At 35.6% G+C, this 22,117-nt stretch overlaps 1 protein-coding gene across 8 annotated transcripts in view; it reads right to left on the reverse strand.

Moving 5' to 3' along the window:
• LOC150107813 (TRAF-type zinc finger domain-containing protein 1-like) overlaps positions 1-22,117 on the reverse strand; it is a 337,022-nt gene that overhangs the window by 113,007 nt on the left and 201,898 nt on the right. For all 8 annotated transcript variants that reach the window (XM_090392060.1, XM_090392062.1, XM_090392061.1 and 5 more), the window contains exon 10: positions 2,610-2,777. In XM_090392060.1, coding sequence (XP_090248186.1) covers positions 2,610-2,777 — 168 coding nt within the window. The remainder of the gene's footprint in view (positions 1-2,609; positions 2,778-22,117) is intronic.

The raw sequence follows: 22,117 nt of genomic DNA on the forward strand, positions 1-22,117 counted from the left end.
TATTTCATCTTTTCTTGCTTCGCCTGGGTGGTGCAACAGATTTATGGAATGCAAAGCATTAACATTACGACACTGAACAAAAATTGTGCAGAAGTTACCAAAGCAGCTTGAAGAAAAAGTGTAGTCCTTCCATAAATTTATCATAAAATTACGGAAGTGTCACGGATATGAACTTTCCAAAATTGGCAATATGGATGAGATACTCATGCACTTTGATATGCCTGGGAATTGAACAGTAAACTCAGTTGGTGAAAAAGGGTGTCTTCATAAAAACAACGGGACACGAAAAAACGCATTTTACCGTTGTTCTAGCATGCATGGCAGACGGAGCCAAATTAAAGCCGACAGTGATATTTAAAAGGAAGAAAATTTTGAAGCATGAAATTTCCACCAGGTATAATTGTTCGCGCCAATCAGAAAGGTTGGATGGATGAAGAAGGTGTACAATTGTGGCTGGATCAAGTATGGAACATACGTCCAGGTAGCTTGTTACGTCAACAAAGCATGCTAGTCTGGGATATGTTCCGGGGGCATTTAACGGAGGCAAGCAAAGAGAAAGCACGTGAGCTATGTACAGACCTAGCAGTCATACCGGGTGGTCTAACTTCCATTTTGCAGCCACTTGATGTCAGCTTGAATAAGCCGTTTAAAGATCACTTACATGAAAAATGGAGAGAATGGATGTCATCTAGTTTGGTGAAGATAACAAAGGGTGGGAATTTTCAGAAGCCTGAGATCACCCTAGTCACCAGCTGGGTTAAAGAAGCATGGGATTCAATACCATCTGAAATGATTCAACGCTCATTTCTTAAATAAGGAATAAGTAATTCAATGGATGGATCCGAAGATCACGTCATATACGAAAGTGAGGCACAACAAAATGGAGAGCATGAAGACGATGACGACAACTGCTACACTGATGACGCAATCCCTACAGATGAATTTATAAATGAAATGTTTGATGACTCAAAAGATGAAGAAGAATTTAAAGGATTTTGACATTTTGTTTTAAAATAAATATTTCTTTCGTTAATTCATATTGTATTATTTATAATGTTATGGAACAAGATTAACAGATCGCATTATACGTGGACATGGCATTTTAGGGCTAGTTTCAAACAAAATTTCTAGTTCATATTATACGTGGATCGCATTATACGCGATAATATACAGTAATTAAGATTCCATGTACAATGCAATAAAATTATATGCTGAATTAATCAATGTTAAAAAAATCTAATAATGTAAATCAAATGACATGTATTTGCAGGCGTAGACTTCTGTGGCTAATTGGTTCAAATTAAGAATTACCATAAAAAACCAAAAATATGGCTACGCTATGTGGACGATATTTTCATCATATTCAATGGAACAACAGATGAACTTATCAATTTCAAAGATTATCTCAACAATTTGCACAACACCATAAAATTCACTTTAGAACAAGAAGAAAATAAAAAACTTCCTTTTCTGGATATTCTATTAGAAGTTAATGAAGAAAGTAAACTCTCCTTCTCAGTATATAGGAAGCCGACAAACACTGGAAGATTTCTAAATGCAACCTCACACCACCATCCTTCACAAAAAATAAGCTTAATTAAAACTCTTCGAGACAGAGCATACAATAGCTCCAGCACACAAGAAAGATGTAATGAAGAACTAAAATACTTAACACAAATCCTCCAACAGAATGGATATGAAACAAAAACCATCAAGAGAATCCTTAAAATGCCTCCAACTAACAACACAATAAAACAGGATTACATAAACGCAATCTCACTTCCTTATATCAAAAATGTTACAGATAAGCTAGACAAATTCCTACATCCACCAAAACCACCTCATCATCCTCTTAAAAAACCAGGAGTCTACAAAATCCATTGCTCTTGCAGGATTTGCTACATAGGACAGACAGGAAGATCTGGAGAAATACGCATGGCTGAACACCAAAAAGTCCACTTCCACTAGACACGATGTACTCTAGCAAAAAACGACAATGTTATACATAGAAAACAACAGTTATATAAGAAAATTTAAAGAAGCTGCTAATGTGCTAAAAAACCCAACCAAATGCAATAAAAATCAAGGTTTAATTCTCCATCAAGTGTGGTCAGCTCTCATAAAAAATCTACCTCAATCTGAGCTCCGACTGTATGAACAAGAACACGTGACATCGTCCAGTATTGTTCAACGTCAATAACGTTTTATATCTGCATTCTGTTATTTGAGTTTATGAATAGCCAGACGGTTATGATTTGTATTTATTAATTCTCTTGTTTAAACTTTAAGTTATACTATTTATCCCCTGAAGATATAAATCCTACGATTTACGAAACTTGTCGAGAACTATTATTTCAGTATTTTGTATAACTGAATAATAAAAAATGTGGTAATCACCAAAATATATCTTTTTAAATGACATGTATGTTAAATGAATGAATATATTCATTAAATATTAAATGACATGTATGTTAAATGAATGAATATATTCATTAAATATTCACAAAAATCTTAATACATATTTCAGTATGTTTAAACAAATTACACTTAAGCTTTAAAAATGCTGATAGGATAGTACTTCAAATGAAACAGCTAATGCATTTTCTTACCTGATGCTGAAAAAGTTCAGTATCTGAGGAAAATATTTCATTACAAAATTCACATGGAATAGCCAAAAGAGCATTCTTTTTCTCCATTCTATCATTATCAGAAGTTAATACCTGTTCTTCACTGATCTGTTCAGGAAGACCATGCACTATGTCAGGTCTACATCCAGACTATTGCAAGAAAATGGAAAAGAAAAAAAAACTATTAAGTACAAACAGTTACTACAAACACTGATTAAATGAAATGACACTAAGAGTTGCCAAAATTTAACTAAAATTTACCAGATGCTAAAATATCATTATCACTGACCTCCATGGAGTCAGAGACTCATTGAAGGAAGTACACATTATTGCACACAATGCTCATCCAACTGTGCTTTAAACTGATTCAATGTGTCTACATTCACAATATACTTAGGCAATGCATTCCACTAACCAACCACTCTCCATGCAAAGAACTTGCACTTCACTCCTCTCCTCACATGCTCCTTATATAGTTTAAAGCGATGGCCTCTTGTTCTATCCCTCTCTCCCATTGTATGAAAAATCTTTTCCATGTCAACCTGATAACAATCCCTAACTAGCTTTTATGTCTTAATCATAACACCCCCTTCCTTCTATTCACAAGAATCTGCAATTTACATTCTCTAAGTCAGTCTGCATACTCCACATTCCAAAGACCACAGACCACCTTTGTGAACCTTCTTTGGACCCTTTCCAACATATCCTCGTCACCTAGCAACTAAATCTGTGCACAATTATCCATTAAGCCTGATCAAGGCCTTATACAACAGCATCATAACCTCTATATTTCTGCATGTCAGGGTCTTCCACATCATTACCATTATCTGATGTGACATCACAACTTGTGTGCAATGTGGCCCCTGAATTTCAGTTCCTTGTCTGCCATCACTCCTAGATTTCTCATCTCCTCTACTTCCTTTAAAGTTTCCCCGTCAAGTTACTTTGCATCCCATCATTGCTTACCAAATCTCAAAACCTTACGCTTTGCAACACTGAACTGACAGTTATACTTACCTACTGATTCATGCAATCTATTCAAGTCCCCTTGTAAGGTCATAACATCTGCTTCACTCTGCATTGATCTCAAAGCTTTGCATCATCTGCAAATGGCTGCATATCACTAGTTAGTTAAACCTATCCCAATATCATTAACACAAAATATCTGACAGCCAGTCACTGACCCAACTCAGAAGTCCGTTTTCCAATCCCATATGTTTGAATTTATTTACCAGCTTGTCATGTGGCAGTCTATCAAAAGATTTTGTAAAATCCAAGTACACCACTGTATATGAATCTCCCCTGTCCAAGGTATTTGTCACCTTGTTATAGTACATAACTAAGTTAGTGAAAGATGATCGCCCTTTAACAAACCTATGCTGATAATCACAGAGAATAACTGTGGTTATCAACCCATTTCTGTATCCTACTTCTCACAAATCTCTCCAGTACCCTCACCATATACAGATTGCCCTATAGTTTGAAGCCACAGCCTTATCACCACCTTTATGCAGTGGAACAATTTTACCCTCCTTCCATTCCCTTGGAACCTGTGCTGTTGCAAGACTCTTATTAAACAGACATGCCACTCCTACTGCCAATTCCCTGGAACATTTCTTTAAGATGTGCAGTGATATGTCATCAAATCCTATCACCTTATTGACATCAAGTTTATTTATTTCCTCAAATATCTCCTCTTCACTCACAATTAAGCCATCCTCTCCTATGTCCTCTACACTTAAGTTCCTCATAATTCCACCCTGATCAGGATAAAACACCCTTATAAAATGATATCACTGAATACCTCAACAATGTCTTTTGCAGCAGTTACCATTCTACCACTTTCATCGATTAACATCTTACCATGATCATTCTTCCTTCAACTTGCCACATATCTCAAAAACTCTCTAGGGTTTTCTTCACCTGGTTTGCCAATTTCTGCTCAAACTGCAGTTTTGTTTCCCTTACTAAGTCACTCTCCTGGCATGTTCTTTATACTCTTCATGTAACTGATCATTACCATTATTCATCTTATACTTCCTCCAAAGAACCTTCTTTTTCAAGATTTCATGGTTAAGCTCACATTCATCCATCTTACCCCTACCTTATTCAGCCTTTTGGCCTTTGGAATACATTCACATTGATGCTGTTATGTATTTCTTTGTTAGTTCCCATGCAGCATTTATTTTCTTACTGCTCAACTCCTCGTTCCAAGTTATAGCTCCAAGCTGTCTCCTAAGCTTGTCATAATCACCAGTCTTATAATTCCACATATATCCTTTCCTCACAAAAGTTTGCATATGACTATGACTAGTCAAACCCCAGGTGATCACTTTCACCAACTGCAGGAAAGTGTGAAACCCTTCTCACAATTATATCCTCTGATGAAATGATCAGATCTAGAACTTCTCAATCCTCACATGCAGCCTGAGATTATGAGTTATCTCTTAAGAACTAAAAAAATTCATTTTCCTTATTCCCAAATGCTATCTCTTCATTCCAATCTATGCTGCCATAATTAAAATCACTCAATAATTACTCTTCCATTGTTCACTAATCCAAGTTGTTTATACATTTCTTCATCACCACCCTCCACAATCCAGGATCTATAGCAACATCCAACTAAATATATCTCCCTGTCAATCTCCATGTTACACCACACTGCCTGATAACCATTGCTACTATTTCCCTCTTTCATATCTACCTTATGTGGACATAATTCCCCTGCTATCATTAGCAGCACCCCCCCCCCTCCTTGTTCTTTCTATCCTTGCAAAAAATACTGTATCCTTTCATTTCTGTTCCTGTTATGATATCATCTTCATTCAACCATGTTTCACTTATTTCAATGATTTTGGGGCAAATAAACTCAATCACTGAAACCATTTCATCTCCCTATTTCTGATACTTCTGGAATTTCTAAACAAACATAGCAGTTCAATTTTAGGTGTATAACCAGTCCTATCCAAGCTATTTGTTGGTTGTGATTTCCCCACCACACCTCCCCAATCACCTTTATCACTGCTTACCATATATATCTGCTCAGTCTCAACTTCTCCACCCACATTGCAATATACTCCATCTTTATATACGCATTCACTACCATTTCAACATCCACTCTCCCTAAGCCATGTCTCCTTGTCCACCTGGAAAACTCCCATTTCCCTGTTCCTCTTGCATTCCCATTCTCTCTTCATCTCTCACACTACTACTATTTCCACAGCCAAGCACTTCTGTCTCTTCAATATCACTCTCCTGATTTTTCCTTTCATCTCTTTCTTCTGATCTCTTGCATGCATCACACATTGTACTTCCATCCAGCAATACTTTCTCCAGTACACTCATTCCCAAGCCATTAAAATGCAATCCATCATACCTGTATAATTTCATTCTTCCCTCAAACACATGTCATACATCCACAAACTGTACCCGTTTTTCTCACACCGCTCCGCTAGCATACCATTTATTATTTTGGCTCTCTGTTGCAATTCATCATCATACTCGGCAACACACTAACAACCTTTCCTACTACACTGTTATCTTTCACTCTTCAAAAGCCTCCTGATATTCATCCTCATCATGTCCACTTAGATCATTTGTCCCCACAATCATGACTAACTCTCTTTGCTAGTTTCTTCAACATGTCCAATGGCTTAATTATCTTACTCATTCTCCCTACTGGATAGCAGACCTTATGGACTCTCTCAGTAATTAGTCCTCTAACTGTTGTTGGAATCACTCATAATCTCTTTTACTCTTTTTTCTTTCATTATATTCTCTTGCACTCTTTCATTAGTTTCCACGAGACGTCTAACATCACTCCACATATTCTTCATTTCATTTTTTACTTTCGATAACTGTTTTATTAAATCTTGCATTCCAAGAATTTCACTCTCCATCACTTCTGCAGTCTCGCTACCTCTCGTCCTTCCACACCTTACTTCTGTTTCCTCATTCATACTTTCTTTTGCTTCCTAGGTTTGAGACAAACAGTTATTAGGATCAAAAATAGGACATTATACAGAGAAACATAGTCTATATTAAAGTTGTAAATCATCAGTGACAATTAAAGGAAGCATAGGAAGATAGTCTGCTGTAAAATCTAGTGCATAACAAAGCCGCATACTATATACACTCTTATTGCTCATCTACATGTATCATATTTTGAAGGAAATGATATTAAACTGGCTATGAAAATGAGATATTGAACTGAGCTCTTTACATTATGCAGATAATGTTATTATCATCAGAATGTTTTTAACTAAAGTGAATAACTGAGTAACAAATTTGGTATGTAATTGAGAAATAAAAAGATAAAAACTATAAAAACAGGCAAGAACATGGAAATCGACTAGTTTCTCAATGGAAAAACTAGGACAAGTAATTTCATCTTTTTAGCACAATTTTTAGCGAAGACATAAATAGGGAAATAGACTACAAATCATGCAAAGTTCATTTATGGTGCAGCCAGCTGAATAAGAAATTAGCCCAAATAAGAAATTTGCCAAGTCATTAAACTAACAGCATATAAGACAGCAATGAAATCAATTTTAACTGGTGAAATCTGAGCGGTGGATTTGAATAAAACAGTTGATCAAACCACAGACATGAAAGTTCTTAGATAGCATTCAACAATGGAGGTGAAATACTAATCTAAGGTGGTACAGTTTACTTAAACAGAATGGAAGAGGAAAAGTTAACATAATAGATGTCTGATGCTAGGATGGCAGGATAAAGACCCAGGGAGAAAGGCCAAGATCCATGTGAATAAACAAAGTGTCTTAAGACTACTGAAACATGAGATATGACAATACTTGAGTGGTGACAAGCAACAGTCTAATCTGGAAGAACATTTTTTGACACAAAGTTAATAATAAGCAAAAATGTTATCATGTGGTCATTGGATCTCATACATCTCTTCAAGGTACATTAACAGGAATTTGAACTTTCTAATATAAACTGGTGAAATATAAAAAAAGCTGAGGGAAAAAAAATCAGCAACAAACATAAGAGTAATGTCTGCTAAATAGCAATCATTATAGAGGTTGTCTGGGCTAGAGGTATCCAATACACACATACATCTCAGCATCTACGAGGGTGTCTGAAAAGTTCTCGGCCTTGCCTTGAAGGAAACATAAAAAAACATATGAAAGAACATAAAAAATATATTTGGCACCATTGTTATGGCAAAGACCATGTTTTGGATACTACCTCTACATATACCATTAGATGTAAAAAAAAAAAAGTGCCACATAGAAGTCGTTATGTTTTTTTGGAAAATCAGCAGCTGCTTTAATATGAGGGTGGTCTGAAAAGTTCTCTACCTCGACCACAGATGGCAACACTATTGGCAAGATTTTTTTTTTTCTCAGTTTGTACATTCGTCATAAGCATCCATGTGAAACTGCAAGTCATTCTATCATGTAGTTTGTTTTATACAGCTGTCTGAAGCAAAAGCGTTGTCTATATCCCTTGAAATGGATAAAATTGAGTATCATGCAATTATAAAATTCTTTGTAAAAGAAGGTTTAACGCCAAAAGAAAATCATTCAAAGTTTATAAAAGTTTATGGGCACTATTCTCCTTCGTTTTCGACAATTAAGAAATGGGCTGCCGAGATTAAAAGTGGTCGTACCAGCCTTGAAGATGATCCACGTGAAGGACATCCAAAAAGTTTAACAACACCAGAAATCATTTATCAAGTGCACAATATGGTATTGGATGACCAGCAAGTCAAAGTACGTGAAATTGCTGAGACTGTAGGCATTTCAAAAGAACGTGTAGGATATATTTTGCATGAAGAATTGCAAATGAAAAAGCTTTGCACAAGATGGGTGCTGCACTTGCTCACAGCAGATCAAAAATGCACTCGCATGAAAATCTCTGAACAGTGCTTGGAGCATTTTAACAAGAATAAACCTGATTTTGTGAATAGATTTATTACTATGGATGAGACTTGGATTCACCATTACACACCAAAATCCAAACAGCAGTCAAAACAGTGGACAGAAGCCGGTTGTTCAGCGCCAAAGAAGACAAAGTTGGTTCCATCAGCAGGAAAGGTCATGGCATCGTATTTTGGGATGCTAAAAGCATTTTGTTTATTAATTATCTTGAAAAGGGTAAAACAATAAAAGGGGAATTTTATTCCGATCTTTTAACCAGACTAGACGAAAAAATTCAAGAGAAAAGACTTGGTTTGCAGAAAAAAAGAATCATCTTTCATCAGGATAATGCACCTGCCCACAAAGGTGTTTTGGCAATGAGAAAATTAAGGGATCTGCATTATGAATTGTTGGAACATCTACCCTATTCCCCAAATTTGGCTCCCTCTGACTTCTATCTCTTCCCAAAACTAAAACTCTTCCTCACTGGTCAGTGTTTTTCTTCGAATTAAGAGGTGATTGCAGCTGTAGAGGGGTATTTTGCAGATCTTACTGATAACCACTACAGGGACGGGATAATGGTTGTGGAGCATCGCTGAAATAAATGTATTAGTCTTAAGGGAGGTTGTGTTGAAAAATAAAAATAATTTTGAAATTATAAATTTGTTTTTTCATTGTTAGGCCGAGAACATTTCAAACCATTCTCGTACAAGTAGCCTAGGCATGAAGATACTTCATACACAATGTTCATGTTCCACCTAATTTTTGCTGACCCATGTGTACATTTAAAACATTTTGTACGCAAGTTTTCAGTCTCAAACTCAATGTGTGTGCACTTCAGCATCTTGGCAATACAAGCACAGAACTCTGTCATCCTGATCACATCTAAATATTTCACTAAGTGCAATTCACATGTTTTTCTTTGACGTTGGCATTGCCATTTCAACACATTTGTCCAATCACTCATATTTAAACACACGAAACCACTAATGTAATATTTCTCATATTCATGTTGTCCTTTTTGCATCTGGCAATAATTAATCTAAAATTTTAGAGCACTGAATTAATTTAATTTACTTATTTGGTAACTGTGTAATGCTGAAATCTGCAGGATATAAAAATTCATCACCTTTTGCATGAGTTCAAGTGACTATTATCTCACAAGTAGCCACTCTAAATATATATGCCTTTGCAACTGTTGACTTCAGCATAAGTGGAGTGGAGATATTAGAGAAATTACTAAATAAAATTAATTGACAAGTATGATTTATCATGCAATTTGGCTTCATAGTACATTCAAAATTTTCACTGTTGCACAAAAATGCCTAGTAACTGCATGCACAAAAATTTTGAGCATGCAGTTACTAGGCAACTGCATGCCGCTTTTTGACTGGTGTGCAAGCGTGCATGCACGAGTGCGCACGCACACACGCACACACACACACACACACACACACACACACACACACACACACACACACACACACACACACACACACAGCTTATATCGAACACTGTTCATGTATATATATATATATATATATATATATATATATATATATATAAGCAGTCCCTGGGTTACAAACAAGATACATTCTTGAGAACGACTTTAAGTCAGATTTGTATGTGACTCGGATCTCTGATGAACAGTGCATATGCGGTAATAATAATAACAATAATATAATGGTTCATACGTGGCAAAAATAATACAGTGTAATACTGTAATAATAATAATAATAGTAATAATAATAATAATAATACCCCTGTACTGAAATAATAAGTTACAGAAACTATTATGTTTTCTTTTAATTCCAACAAACAGAACATACAAACAAACTCATACAAATATTTCAATAGGAGATAGGAGAAATTTCAAAAAAGAATATTAAAGAATAAAAGGTTGCATCAATATCTTGCTTACTGGAAGGGACATTTCTGAGGCAAGAAGGCAGGCTAACATTAATTAGAAGATGATGATGATGGAAATGGTGCTGTAGAATCAGGGTTTGATTCTTTTTCTGGAGGAGGGGGCAGGGGCGAATATTCCAGGTGTGCTAGCTGTGCAGTGCTCATCCACAAAATATCAGTATCACTGATATCATATTTGTGCATATATTCCCATTAAAGACTCCCCAATTGTTTGCAGACTTCACACGATTCCTAAAATTGAACACAATATACTAATGCTTCATTGTCCTCTTCACGAGGGTAATAAAGCATTAATGCTTCATGTAGAGGCCACTTTTCGACGCGCAAACATTGCGTCACATTCGCGTCAATAGTCCGGGTGTGCTTTCAAGATGCATACACCTTTGAGCCCTTTGAAAAGATGCAAAGAGGATGCAGTGGGTCAAATTCTTAGCTTTCTAGTAATTTTAAATTGCTGAGAAGGCGAGGCTGGGTAAGCTAACATTTTGAGCTCACCCAGCACCTAGCGGCTGTAATTGGTTATTGTGTCAACCAATCCAATTGAACATTGTCACTTGTCATGAGTTGAACACCTTCTATATCCGATGGCTGTATTACAAACAGCTGTTACATATGTTTTCTACTGAAAATTTGAAAGTGGATGTTAGGAGAAAAAAAGTTAATTGTTTTTTCTTTTGCTTGTGCAGTATAGCATCTGTTGAGGTTGCAATGTTTTTTAACGGTATAGAGACATTTTTATTCTAGTCTTTGGAAACAACAGACAGTAAAAATATCTATTCCTGAATAAAATTGAATATTCTGTGTATTATAAGACGTTGTTGATCTACAACAAAATACCAGCATATGTGAGATTGATAAGACAGAAGAACCGCTGATGCTAAAACAAACAAACAAACAAAAAAAAAAGCTAATGAACATAGGATTCCCGAAAGTGTGGATAATTCCAATAATGATTAGATGTTATGTATACTGAGTCTCAGTAAACAAAATAAAATTCTTGGAAAACAGAGCGAAATATACACAAACCAGGGAAATACACATAACATATGCAACAAATTTTACAAGATGATTTGCTGTTCCATTACACCACATTTATTCCTGCAATACTCTCTCTCTCTCTTTTCATAAGTTTTTTTTTTTTTTAAATTATGCCATCATAAATTCATTTATTCATGTTTAAACTTTAGATCCTTATTCTTCAACCTGTGGTCCGCGGAAATTTCCAAAAATTTCTTCATCTCTCAGAAACAATGCTCCAGCCACGTATATCAAATTTTCTAACCTCTGAGCAGCAGCAGATGGCGCACTAGCTAAAAATTGTAATTTTATAACATTGGATTTAATAAATAAAATACTATCTACATTGGTTTAGGTTTTTGTCTTAGCTGTCAGCTGGTCCGCGAAATATTTCTCCTATTTTCCCCTGGTCCACAGGAGTAAAAAGGTTGAAGAATGCTGCTTTAGATGATCATGCTATCAGCTCTACAAAGCAACTTATAGGACACGCATATCACAATGATAATTATTAATAATTCATTTACCATTAATGGAAGTGTTTCTACTCACACTTATTCTTTCCTATTCTTACATGTCTTATAAATGATGGTTCACATATTTTCATCTTTGAGTATTTCAAATATACCAACCAAATATAGCATTCTCCTTCACTGTTGTTTTCTAATAAATCCTAAAGCCAACAGTTCCCCCACTCTATGCATATTGTATTCAAAGTTATCCTGCAATTAACTGCATTGGACCAATTAAGATGAGTGCTAATGTGCAATGCACTCTTAAAACTTTCATACATCAATAAAAATGCAATCACACGGTCATGGGTATCCGCAGAGAGGGAGGTCAAATGGGGCATCTCCCCCCCGGGATTGTGTAAAAATTCCACAAATTATAATCGTAAAAGTGATTGAGATATGTAATCTTACACCCTCAACCCTGGGATGCTTTGTCTGTCTTAAAATTTTATTATGGGTTGGCTTGTTTCGCCCACGGCAGGGTAGCCATAGAACAAGTGTTTTATTGCAGCAATAAAACACGTTCCTGTTTTGGGTTCATCTTTTTCTGATTTGTGAAAAAAATATTCATTACTGTTGTGAACAGTGACTAGTTCGTTTGCCCTCTGTGTCTAGTGAGTCACTGAGTGAAGTGTGAATGGCCAATTCATAGCGAAACAAATTTAAACAGAAAAATACATTTTTAAACAGTAAGTGTATGTAATTTAATATTAATTTACTTGTTAGTTTTATGATTTTTTTGATTTTAAACTGAAATGATTTAATTTAGGATTTTGGGATTAATTAATGAGTTGATTTTTAATAACACATACCTGTCAATTTTTTTACATATGAAATTGTGCTAAAAACTGTATTAATTCCGAATACCTTTTTCCCAAGAATTAAAGATCATTAAAATCGATGTAAAATGAAAATGATGTATTTATAGTTTACATCGACAAATAATTACATAAAAAAAAATGCTAAAAGATGTTTATTCATAATTAAAAGAAACACACATTTTAAACACAATGAAAATTATTTAATTGTAAATATTTCATCCTAAGTATCTTAGGACATCATCAGTACAGTAGTTTTAAACAATAATAGGAATAACATACAGTTAGGGTGCATGATTACAATAGAATCTCATTAAACGTACATAACGTGGTACAGTAGTACAAAAAAAAAAAAAAAAAACTATTTAACACAATTTTGTATGACAGTTTCCCATACTTTAGGATTAGTAAGAATGTCGTTGCTGTTTAAGTTTGGTCTGTGTAGTAGGGCTTCAAAACTTTCTTTGTATAAATGTTCATGTTTATATAAAGATCTATGTAAAAGTTTAGACTTTTCCCAATGGATTCTATGGTTTGGAATTTCAATTCCGTGTTGAGAGAGGCCAGATTTCTGCGGCTTAAAAAGACGAATGTGGTCTTGATGTTCCGAGATGCGTTTCTGAACTGACCTACCTGTCTGTCCAAAGTAAGATAATTTGCATGAGCATGGAATCTCATAAACGCCAGGCAACATCAAAGGTGAGAGTTTGTCCTTAGGAGAAGGTAACAAGATGTATCTTGGAACATCAAGACAACATTCGTCTTTTTAAACCACAGAAATCTGGCCTCTCTTAACACGGAATTGAAAACCCAAACCATAGGATCCATTGGGAAAAGTCTAAACTTTTACATAGATCTTTATATAAACATGAACGTTTATACAAAGAAAGTTCTGAAGCACTACTATAAAGACCAAACTTAAACCGCAACGACGTTCTTACTATTCCTAAAGTATGGGAAATTGTCATACAAAATTGTGTTAAATAATTTTTTTTTTTTTTGTACTACTGTAGCACGTTATGCACGTTTAATGAGATTCTATTGTAATCATGCGCCCTAACTTATGTTATTCCTATTATTGTTTAAAACTACTGTACTGATGATGTCCTAAGATACTTAGGATGAAATATTTACAATTAAATAATTTTCACTGTGGTTAATACGTGTGTTTCTTTTAATTATGATCGCACCACAGGTTTCATTATTAAAAAAGTTTTATTCCTTCACGGGGAAATGACAGCGCAGAAGACAAACTTACTAGAAAAACTGCAATTAAAACAGGGTAAGCTATGAGCTAGAATATCTTTTTTAAAAAAGTGCAGATGCGATAATCTTATTCCAACCTTTGCAAAACTGAAGGAAGCCATCAAATCTCCAGGTACCCATAAAATCTATCAAAAAGCAAGTCATTCCTTACTACTCAATCAGTCACGAGTGTCTAAGCATGAACTAGCAACAAACAATTTAAATATTACAGAACTAGAAACAGACTTGTCAAATACGTTAAATCAAGAATTGCTACAATTAATTATAACTGTCTCAAAGAATTCGGGAAAAAAAGCTTTTGATAAAAGCAATAGTGCTCTACATATTAAATACCTTAATCTATTAAATCGATCAAAAAAGATCACTAACAAATTACCAAAGGAAAAATGGGTAGTCAATTTATCTAATCGTCCACTAACAAAAGATGAATTAAATGTTCTAGCAAGAGGCCATAAATTTGCGATTTCACCAAAGTGTTTCCCGTATTTAGACTTCATACATAATATAGAAACGTCAGACATCTCTCCAGTACTGAAGCCAACAGACTTCGATTTGAAGTAGCTAAAGTGATCTACGATGCCAAACCTTCAGAATTAAATATCCCACCATCAGAATTGAAAGCTATTATTTCCTTAAAACGTAACAAAAATATAATCATTACTAGAGCTGATAAAGGAAATACCACTGTGACCGAAAAATGAATTTACTTCTTTGAGATCGTAATACTTACGCCAAATTGGATTATGATCCTACGAAACGTCAACTCAGAAAATTAAATAAGCTACTTAATGAAACTTCCTCCTTAGATGAAGAAACAATCAAAAAACTTAAGACATACCATGCAAGACCTCCTAGAATTTATGGCTTAGTTAAGCTACACAAAATTAATGTTCCACTTAGACCTGTTGTAGACTGTATCAGCTGTCCAAAGTACAAGTTATCAATATTCTTATCTAACCTTCTCCGCCCTCACATAGGCCACTCAGTTTCTTCAATCAAAAATTCTACCGAGTTTCACACAAAAATTAAAGACATTCAACTATAAAAAACTGACTTGTTAATCAGCTTTGACATTGTCTCCCTCTTCACAAACATTCCCCATAAAGAATTATAACTCAAAAATTTCCGTCTGATATAGTTGAATTGTTCAAGTTTGTTATTGCATCAGGTTACTTCACCTAGAAAGGTCAAATTTACAAGCAAGAAGAAGGAACAGCAATGGGATCTCCTTTATCACCAAACCTAGCAAACTTGTTTCTAGAACACCTTGAGGAAAAAATATTCACTTTTGAACCCAAACCAAAAATTTGGTTAAGATATGTCGACGACGTATTTGCAGTCTGGGATCATCCCAAACATGAATTACAACTGTTTCTAGATAAAATTAACCTTCTTCATCGTCACATCAACTTTACATTAGAAAAAGAATCTCCACACAGTATCTCCTTTTTGGATTTACACATCAAAAGGAAAGAAGATGGTTCCATTGCCACGTCTGTCTTTCGCAAGCATACATTCTCAGGTCACTACATTCACAATTCTTTTGCTCATCATCCATCTCAGAAATCTGGCATTATTAAATCACTAGTTTCCAGAGCACACAAATTCTGCTCCTCTGAAGAATCTTTAAACCAGGAATTAGAAGTAATCATAAATACAGCCATCCTAAATGGATATAATCCTAAAACAACTCAAAAAATCATCAGTAGTCACTTTTCCACATCAAACCAGACAGGAAGAAGTCCATAGGATTCCCATACCTTACGTTCAAGTCATCTCAGAACGTCTTTCTAAAATTATGAAGAAATACAATTTTGCCACTACTTACAAACCTATCAACCAAATTTACAACTTGTTACATTCTCCTAAGGACAAACTCTCACCTTTGATGTTGCCTGGCATTTATGAGATTCCATGCTCATGCAAATTATCTTACTTTGGACAGACAGGTAGGTCTGTTCAGAAACACATCTTGGAACATCAAGACCACATTCGTCTTTTTAAACCGCAGAAATCTGGCCTCTCTCAACACGGAATTGAAAATCCAAACCATAGGATCCATTGGGAAAAGTCTAAACTTTTACATAGATCTTTATATAAACATGAATGTTTATACAAAGAAAGTGCTGAAGCCCTACAACACAGACCAAACTTAAACTGCAACGACATTCTTACTATTCCTAAAGTATGGGAAATTGTCATACAAAATTGTGTTAAATAATTTTTTTTTTTTTTTTTTTTGTACTACTGTAGCACATTATGCACGTTTAATGAGATTCTATTGTAATCATGCGCCCTAACTGTATGTTATTCCTATTATTGTTTAGAACTACTGTACTGATGATGTCCTAAGATACTTAGGATGAAATATTTACAATTAAATAATTTTCACTGTGGTTAATACGTGTGTTTCTTTTAATTATGATCGCACCACAGGTTTTGTTATTTAAAAAAAAAAAAAAAAACGTTTATTCATGTAATTATTTGTCTCCAAGTTTTGCCCCCCCCCCCAAAAAATGTTCTGCAGACGCCCATGCATACGGTCAAATTGATGTGATATTTGTAGCATGGGTTGCGTAAACCACACGACAGCACACCCAACCAAAATGGGCACACGACGCAATTGAGGAGGGGAGTTTACTATTGAAGTCAGTTTCTTGAAAAAGGTATCTAGGGTTGTTTGCACTGCAGTTTTCTTTTTTTCATCATAAATGGCGTTGTAGCAGCTGATGTTCTCACTAATTGCATGGTAAACCTTTGCAAATCACTGAATATTAGGATCTTGCTCCTCAAGCTTAGTAAATCCTGCTTCAATGAGATGAAAGGATTCAGCTAATTATTTTGTCGTAAACTTTCTTGGCTCTGGATCTTCTGATTCTTTGTGTTCTTGTATTTCTATCAGCTACTTCTCTATCTCCATAAGGTCTTCATTGGTTAGTTTTTGTAAATCTAACTCTAGTAAGTCAATGATATCATTTTCATTGATGTTCAATTGCAGTGCATTGCCACTATCTACCACAGCTTTTTCTGGCTTCAGCAATGCCTTCTGTGAAGCCACAAAAATCATCACAGAATTAAGGGCACACTTTGTTTCACATCCCTTTAATTGTTGATTGCTTCACTTCCTCTCAAGAATCAGCAATGTTTTTGATGACATCATGGATGTTATAATTTTTTCAGAACTCTCTCAAGGTAATCACATCATCTTCCATAGCCCTGAATGCTTGTGGGAATGTATGCCATAAGTAATAAGCCTTAAATGCAGAAATCATTCCCTGATCCATTGGCTGTAGTAATGATGTAGTGTTGGGTGGTAAAAATACGACCTTTACGTTAACGTGAAGGTCATCTAAAGATGTTGGATGTCTAGGAGCAATGTCCAGCACAAGCAGAATTTTAAAGAGAATTTTCTTTTACAAACAATAATGTTCCACAGCAGAAATAAAACAGTTCAAGAACCAATCTTCAAACATGGCAAGTGTGACCTAGACCCTTAAATTTGACTTCCAAATAACGGAAGAGCTGCTTTAATAATACCGCAAAGTACGGTTTGTTTACATGCATGAAAGGAACTAGTTAACGAATTATTAATTTAATTATTAATTATCCTTATGGAGAGCCTTGGGAGCTCTTTCGTAAGTACAAAACATTGTAAGTCGGGTTGTCCGTAACCTAGGGACCACCTGTGTGTGTGTGTGTGTGTGTGTGTGTTCTATATATACAAGAAGCCTAGTCATGAAGATACTTCATGAGCAAACTTTGTATGCTTATACTATGTAAGCAAACTATCTATACTGCAATATAAATACAGCTGTGGGCATAGGTGGTATATAAGCTCGGGGTATGCAGAATGTGCAAGGGAACTGTTAATGTCTCTGACTAGGTTTTTTAATTTAAGTCTCAGCTCTGGTAGAATTCCAAGGGAGTGAAAAGAGGGGAAAATAATTCCCTTGCATAAGGGAGGTTCTAACACTGCAGTAGCAAACTATAGACAAATCAGTATCTCATGCGTGGTGGTGAACGTTACTGGAAAAATTGATCAAAAAGAGAATTCAAGAATAGAGTAATAAAAATATGATGCTGTATGAGAGGCATCATGACTGTGTGAAGGGTCCGTCAGGCCTTGATAATTCACTAACATTTTTATAATAGAGTAACAGCAGAGATGAATAAAGGAAATGTTTATACAATGGTTATTATTATTATTAAGAGAGACCTCCAGGAAGTCAGGGACTCATCAAGAGAGGCCACATACTACATGCACTAGCTATCATACTTATTCTTGAATTCATTCACACTGCTAGCACTTACAACATCCAATGGCAATCCATTCCAACCATGCACCACTCTATAAGAGAAAATCTAACCCTCACCCCCCTTCTTAGCAGCATTCATTCTCAGCTTCCAAGATGCCCTCTTGTCCTTTCCCCACCCTCCATAAATTGAAAAATCCCATCAATTGAAATCCTGTATGACCCTTTCAGAAGTTTACACGTTTCAATCATATCACCCCTCTTTCTTCTATTTGCTAGTGTCTCCGGTCTACAAATTCTCAATCTGCCTTCATGATCATGATATAATTTTTAACTCTCCTTTGCACTCTCTCTCTCTCTCTCTCTCCCTCCACTGTATCAGAATCATAACAGAAACCAGGAGAGCAGACCTGCACACAATAGACCAAGTGAGGTCTTATGAAGGGCTCGTAAAGAGGCAAAACGACATCCTTATCTTTACACGTGAATGGTCGATTGCATGTAGCAAAGATTGCAATTATCTTTTGATGATTGCAATCTTTGCTACATGGCCTCTGAACTTCAACTTCCTATCTACTAATACTCCAAGATCCTTAGCCTCGTCAGTTTCTTCAAGCATAATCCCACCAATATAATACGACAAAGTGAATGACTTTACATTTACTGACATCCATTTTCCCATGCCCACATTTCCAGCCTATTCAAAATCATTCTGCAAGTACTGCATATCAGCAGCATTCCTGATTACCCTACCTATCTTTGCATCATCAGCAAATAGCTGTATATCACTTGTCAGATCCTTTCCAATATCATTAATGTATAGATTGAATAATGGTGAACCAAGCACTGATCCTTGTGGTACACCAATAGTTACCTTAAATCTTGTGGACTCACATTCTCCATATACCACTTTTTGATATCTGTCAGTCAGCCATCCTCTTATCCATGCTAATATTCAATAATCCAAACCTATATTCTCCAATTTATGCAACAATCTACCATGTCATATTCTGTCAAAAGCCTTACCAAAATCCAAAAGTATCATGGATGTATCCATTACCCTTGTCTAGTTCAATGGTAACATTGTTATAGAATGTGAGCAAGTTGCTAAAACATTCCCTTAGTAAACCCATGTTGCTCATTGCAAATTACAGATTCAATGTCAACCCATTTCTGAATGCTGGCACTAACTAAATTTTCCAAAATCTTTACTGCCACTCCTGAGATATTAATTGGTCGAAGTTGGATACATTGGAATTACCATACATTCTTTCCATTCCTGCAGAATCTTCCCTGTTCTGAGACTCATAGGAAACATCCTGGTCAAAGGAATAGCCAGTTCAGCAGAACACTTTTAGTACACATGCTGATATCCTTATGTACATGGTATTCCTTCCACATCATCTTTTTTCTTACGAATCTCTTGCTTAATAAGATTACACATCCATTTGATTCCTACCCTATTTATTCTTTGTACTCTCCTGACACACTCTGATAATGCATAATTTTTAAGTATTGTTTAAATGCTTCCCATCCATCAACCGATCCCATTGGTCATAATCTCCTGCTTTATAGTTCAGCATGTAACCTTTTCTGAATGGAACATTCATAAACTTAGTCACTTCCCAAGTAAGTACCCACATGATCACCTGTCACCTACCAGAGGCAGAATAGTTACATCTTTAACTGAAACGCACTCTGACACTATAATCAAACCTAACACTCTCTGACCTCGAGTTCCTTTTGTCACATGCTGCTTGAGGAAGTTGTCCCGCAACAGCTCAATAAATTCATTTTCATTCTTCTCAAGAGATTCTACTGCTACCCAATCAATATTTGGATAATTAAAATCTCCCATAATGATTACTCATCTTGTCGATTTGGTGATGCATTTCTTCATCACTAGCAACTGATCCATCAGGTCTGTAACAACACCCCACTATGTAATTGATCTTGTTAGATTTCACCTCACACCAGATGACTTCAAACTCACTGCTACATGAAATACTGTTAGTAGTAGTACTACTACAATCATGGGTCTCAACTCTAATGGATTCAAGTCATCTGACATCATTAGCAGCATGCTGCCTACTCTCCTATCCTCTCTATCCTTTGTAAAAATAGTGTACTCTTTATACTTGTTACCAGTTATTATGTCGGATTCTGATAGCCACGTCTCACTAACGCTTACAATCTCCTACAGTCTGAGGTCCCAACATATTGACTAAGGCAACAAACTCTACTGCTTAGTTTCGAATACTCCTAGCATGCAAAATTAATAGTAATAGTTAATAAACACGATGCGTTGAGCTTGCAGGAAGATTTAAATAACCTACCTGCAGGATTTTGCAAAGCCATTTGACATAATACCACATGAAACTCTGTTGTGCAAATTAGATCAAATGGGGATGGATATGACACTGATTAAGCAGATAAGAGGGAGGCTCCTGGGTAGATATCATAAAGTGGTATATGGAGGGACAGAACCAAGTGGTATGATGCAAGGTTCAGTGCTGGGACCATTGCTGTTTAATTTTTATGTAAATGATATAGGAAATAACTTGAAAGAAAATATTCAGTTGTTTACTGATGATGCAAAATTAATAGTAATAGTTAATAAACGTGATGTGTTGAGCTTGCAGAAAGATTTAAATAGGCTGTTGGAATGGGCAAAAGATAATGGGTATCAGCTTAATGTGGAGAAATGTAAAGTTATGCATTTTGGGATAAATAGATTACCAGCTGTGCATCACATTGATGACACTACTCCAGGAAATAGATGAAGTTAGAGATTTAGGGGTGGTGGTACAGAGAGTTAAGAGGACATATCGCTAAGGTAGCCCATTAGATTATTTGGTATTGAAGAACACACTAACAGGTATAGATAAGGAAGTTATTATTCCTCTTAATAAGGCCTTGATATGTCCACATCTGGATTACTGTGCTCAAGTCTGGTCTCCTGGATTTTTTGGGGATGAGGAAGCAGTAGAGAAGATTCAGTGGCGAGTGACCAAGATGGTGAGTGGTGTGTAGAATGTTCCATATGAAGATAGATTGAGAGTGTGTGGATTGCAGAAGTTGGTTGATATGAAAAAAAGAGGGGATATGATAGAAACATTTAAGCTGCTTAAAAGGTTTTATAGGATTGATGCAGGAGAAATATTTTAGCACTTGGCTGGAGAGGCCATTCCTGGAAATTGAATAAAATTGTAGTTAGTAGGAGTGTGAGGACTAGATTTTATGCTTGGAGAGTTATGAATGGATAGGTTGCCAGAGTCAGTGCATAGTCTGCTAATGGGTTCAAGGAGAGGTATGATAGATTGTGTGGATAGTTTGGGTCCTCTCGCAATGAGTGTTCAGACTCCATGGAGATTCCCATACAATAACTACTATGTGTGTTAATTACATGTGCATTTCTGGCCAGTTTTTCTCTTCTGTGGGATGAAAACCTTGAGTTTTCTGGAAGGAAAACTGTCAGCACTGTATGGCAAAAGTTCTTTGTATCAAATCCAGCTCTTTCCAAACAAAGGGCATCATCATCAGTACAATACCAGAAGTGACAACTACAGTATATTTAGAAGGAAAACTAGTTAAGAAAAAGTTAAAGGTTACTTAAGAAAAGGATGGTGAGGATTATCTGGTAAGTAGATGAAATATTTAGATCAATGTTAATAATAAATACTTCAGTATCTTAATGCATATCTAAGTTTCTGTGGTTTAGAAGTTCTGCTTTTGGTATTGAGACCACATTATTATGTAAATAAAGAGTTTAATAAAAATAAGCCATTAAAAAAACAACAAGTTTTGTAAGTT

The sequence above is a fragment of the Typopeltis vanoorti genome, chromosome 4 (assembly GCF_054136105.1).
Source record: "Typopeltis vanoorti isolate ZY-2024b chromosome 4, IOZ_Tvanoo_1.0, whole genome shotgun sequence".
Lineage (NCBI taxonomy): Eukaryota > Metazoa > Arthropoda > Arachnida > Uropygi > Thelyphonidae > Typopeltis > Typopeltis vanoorti.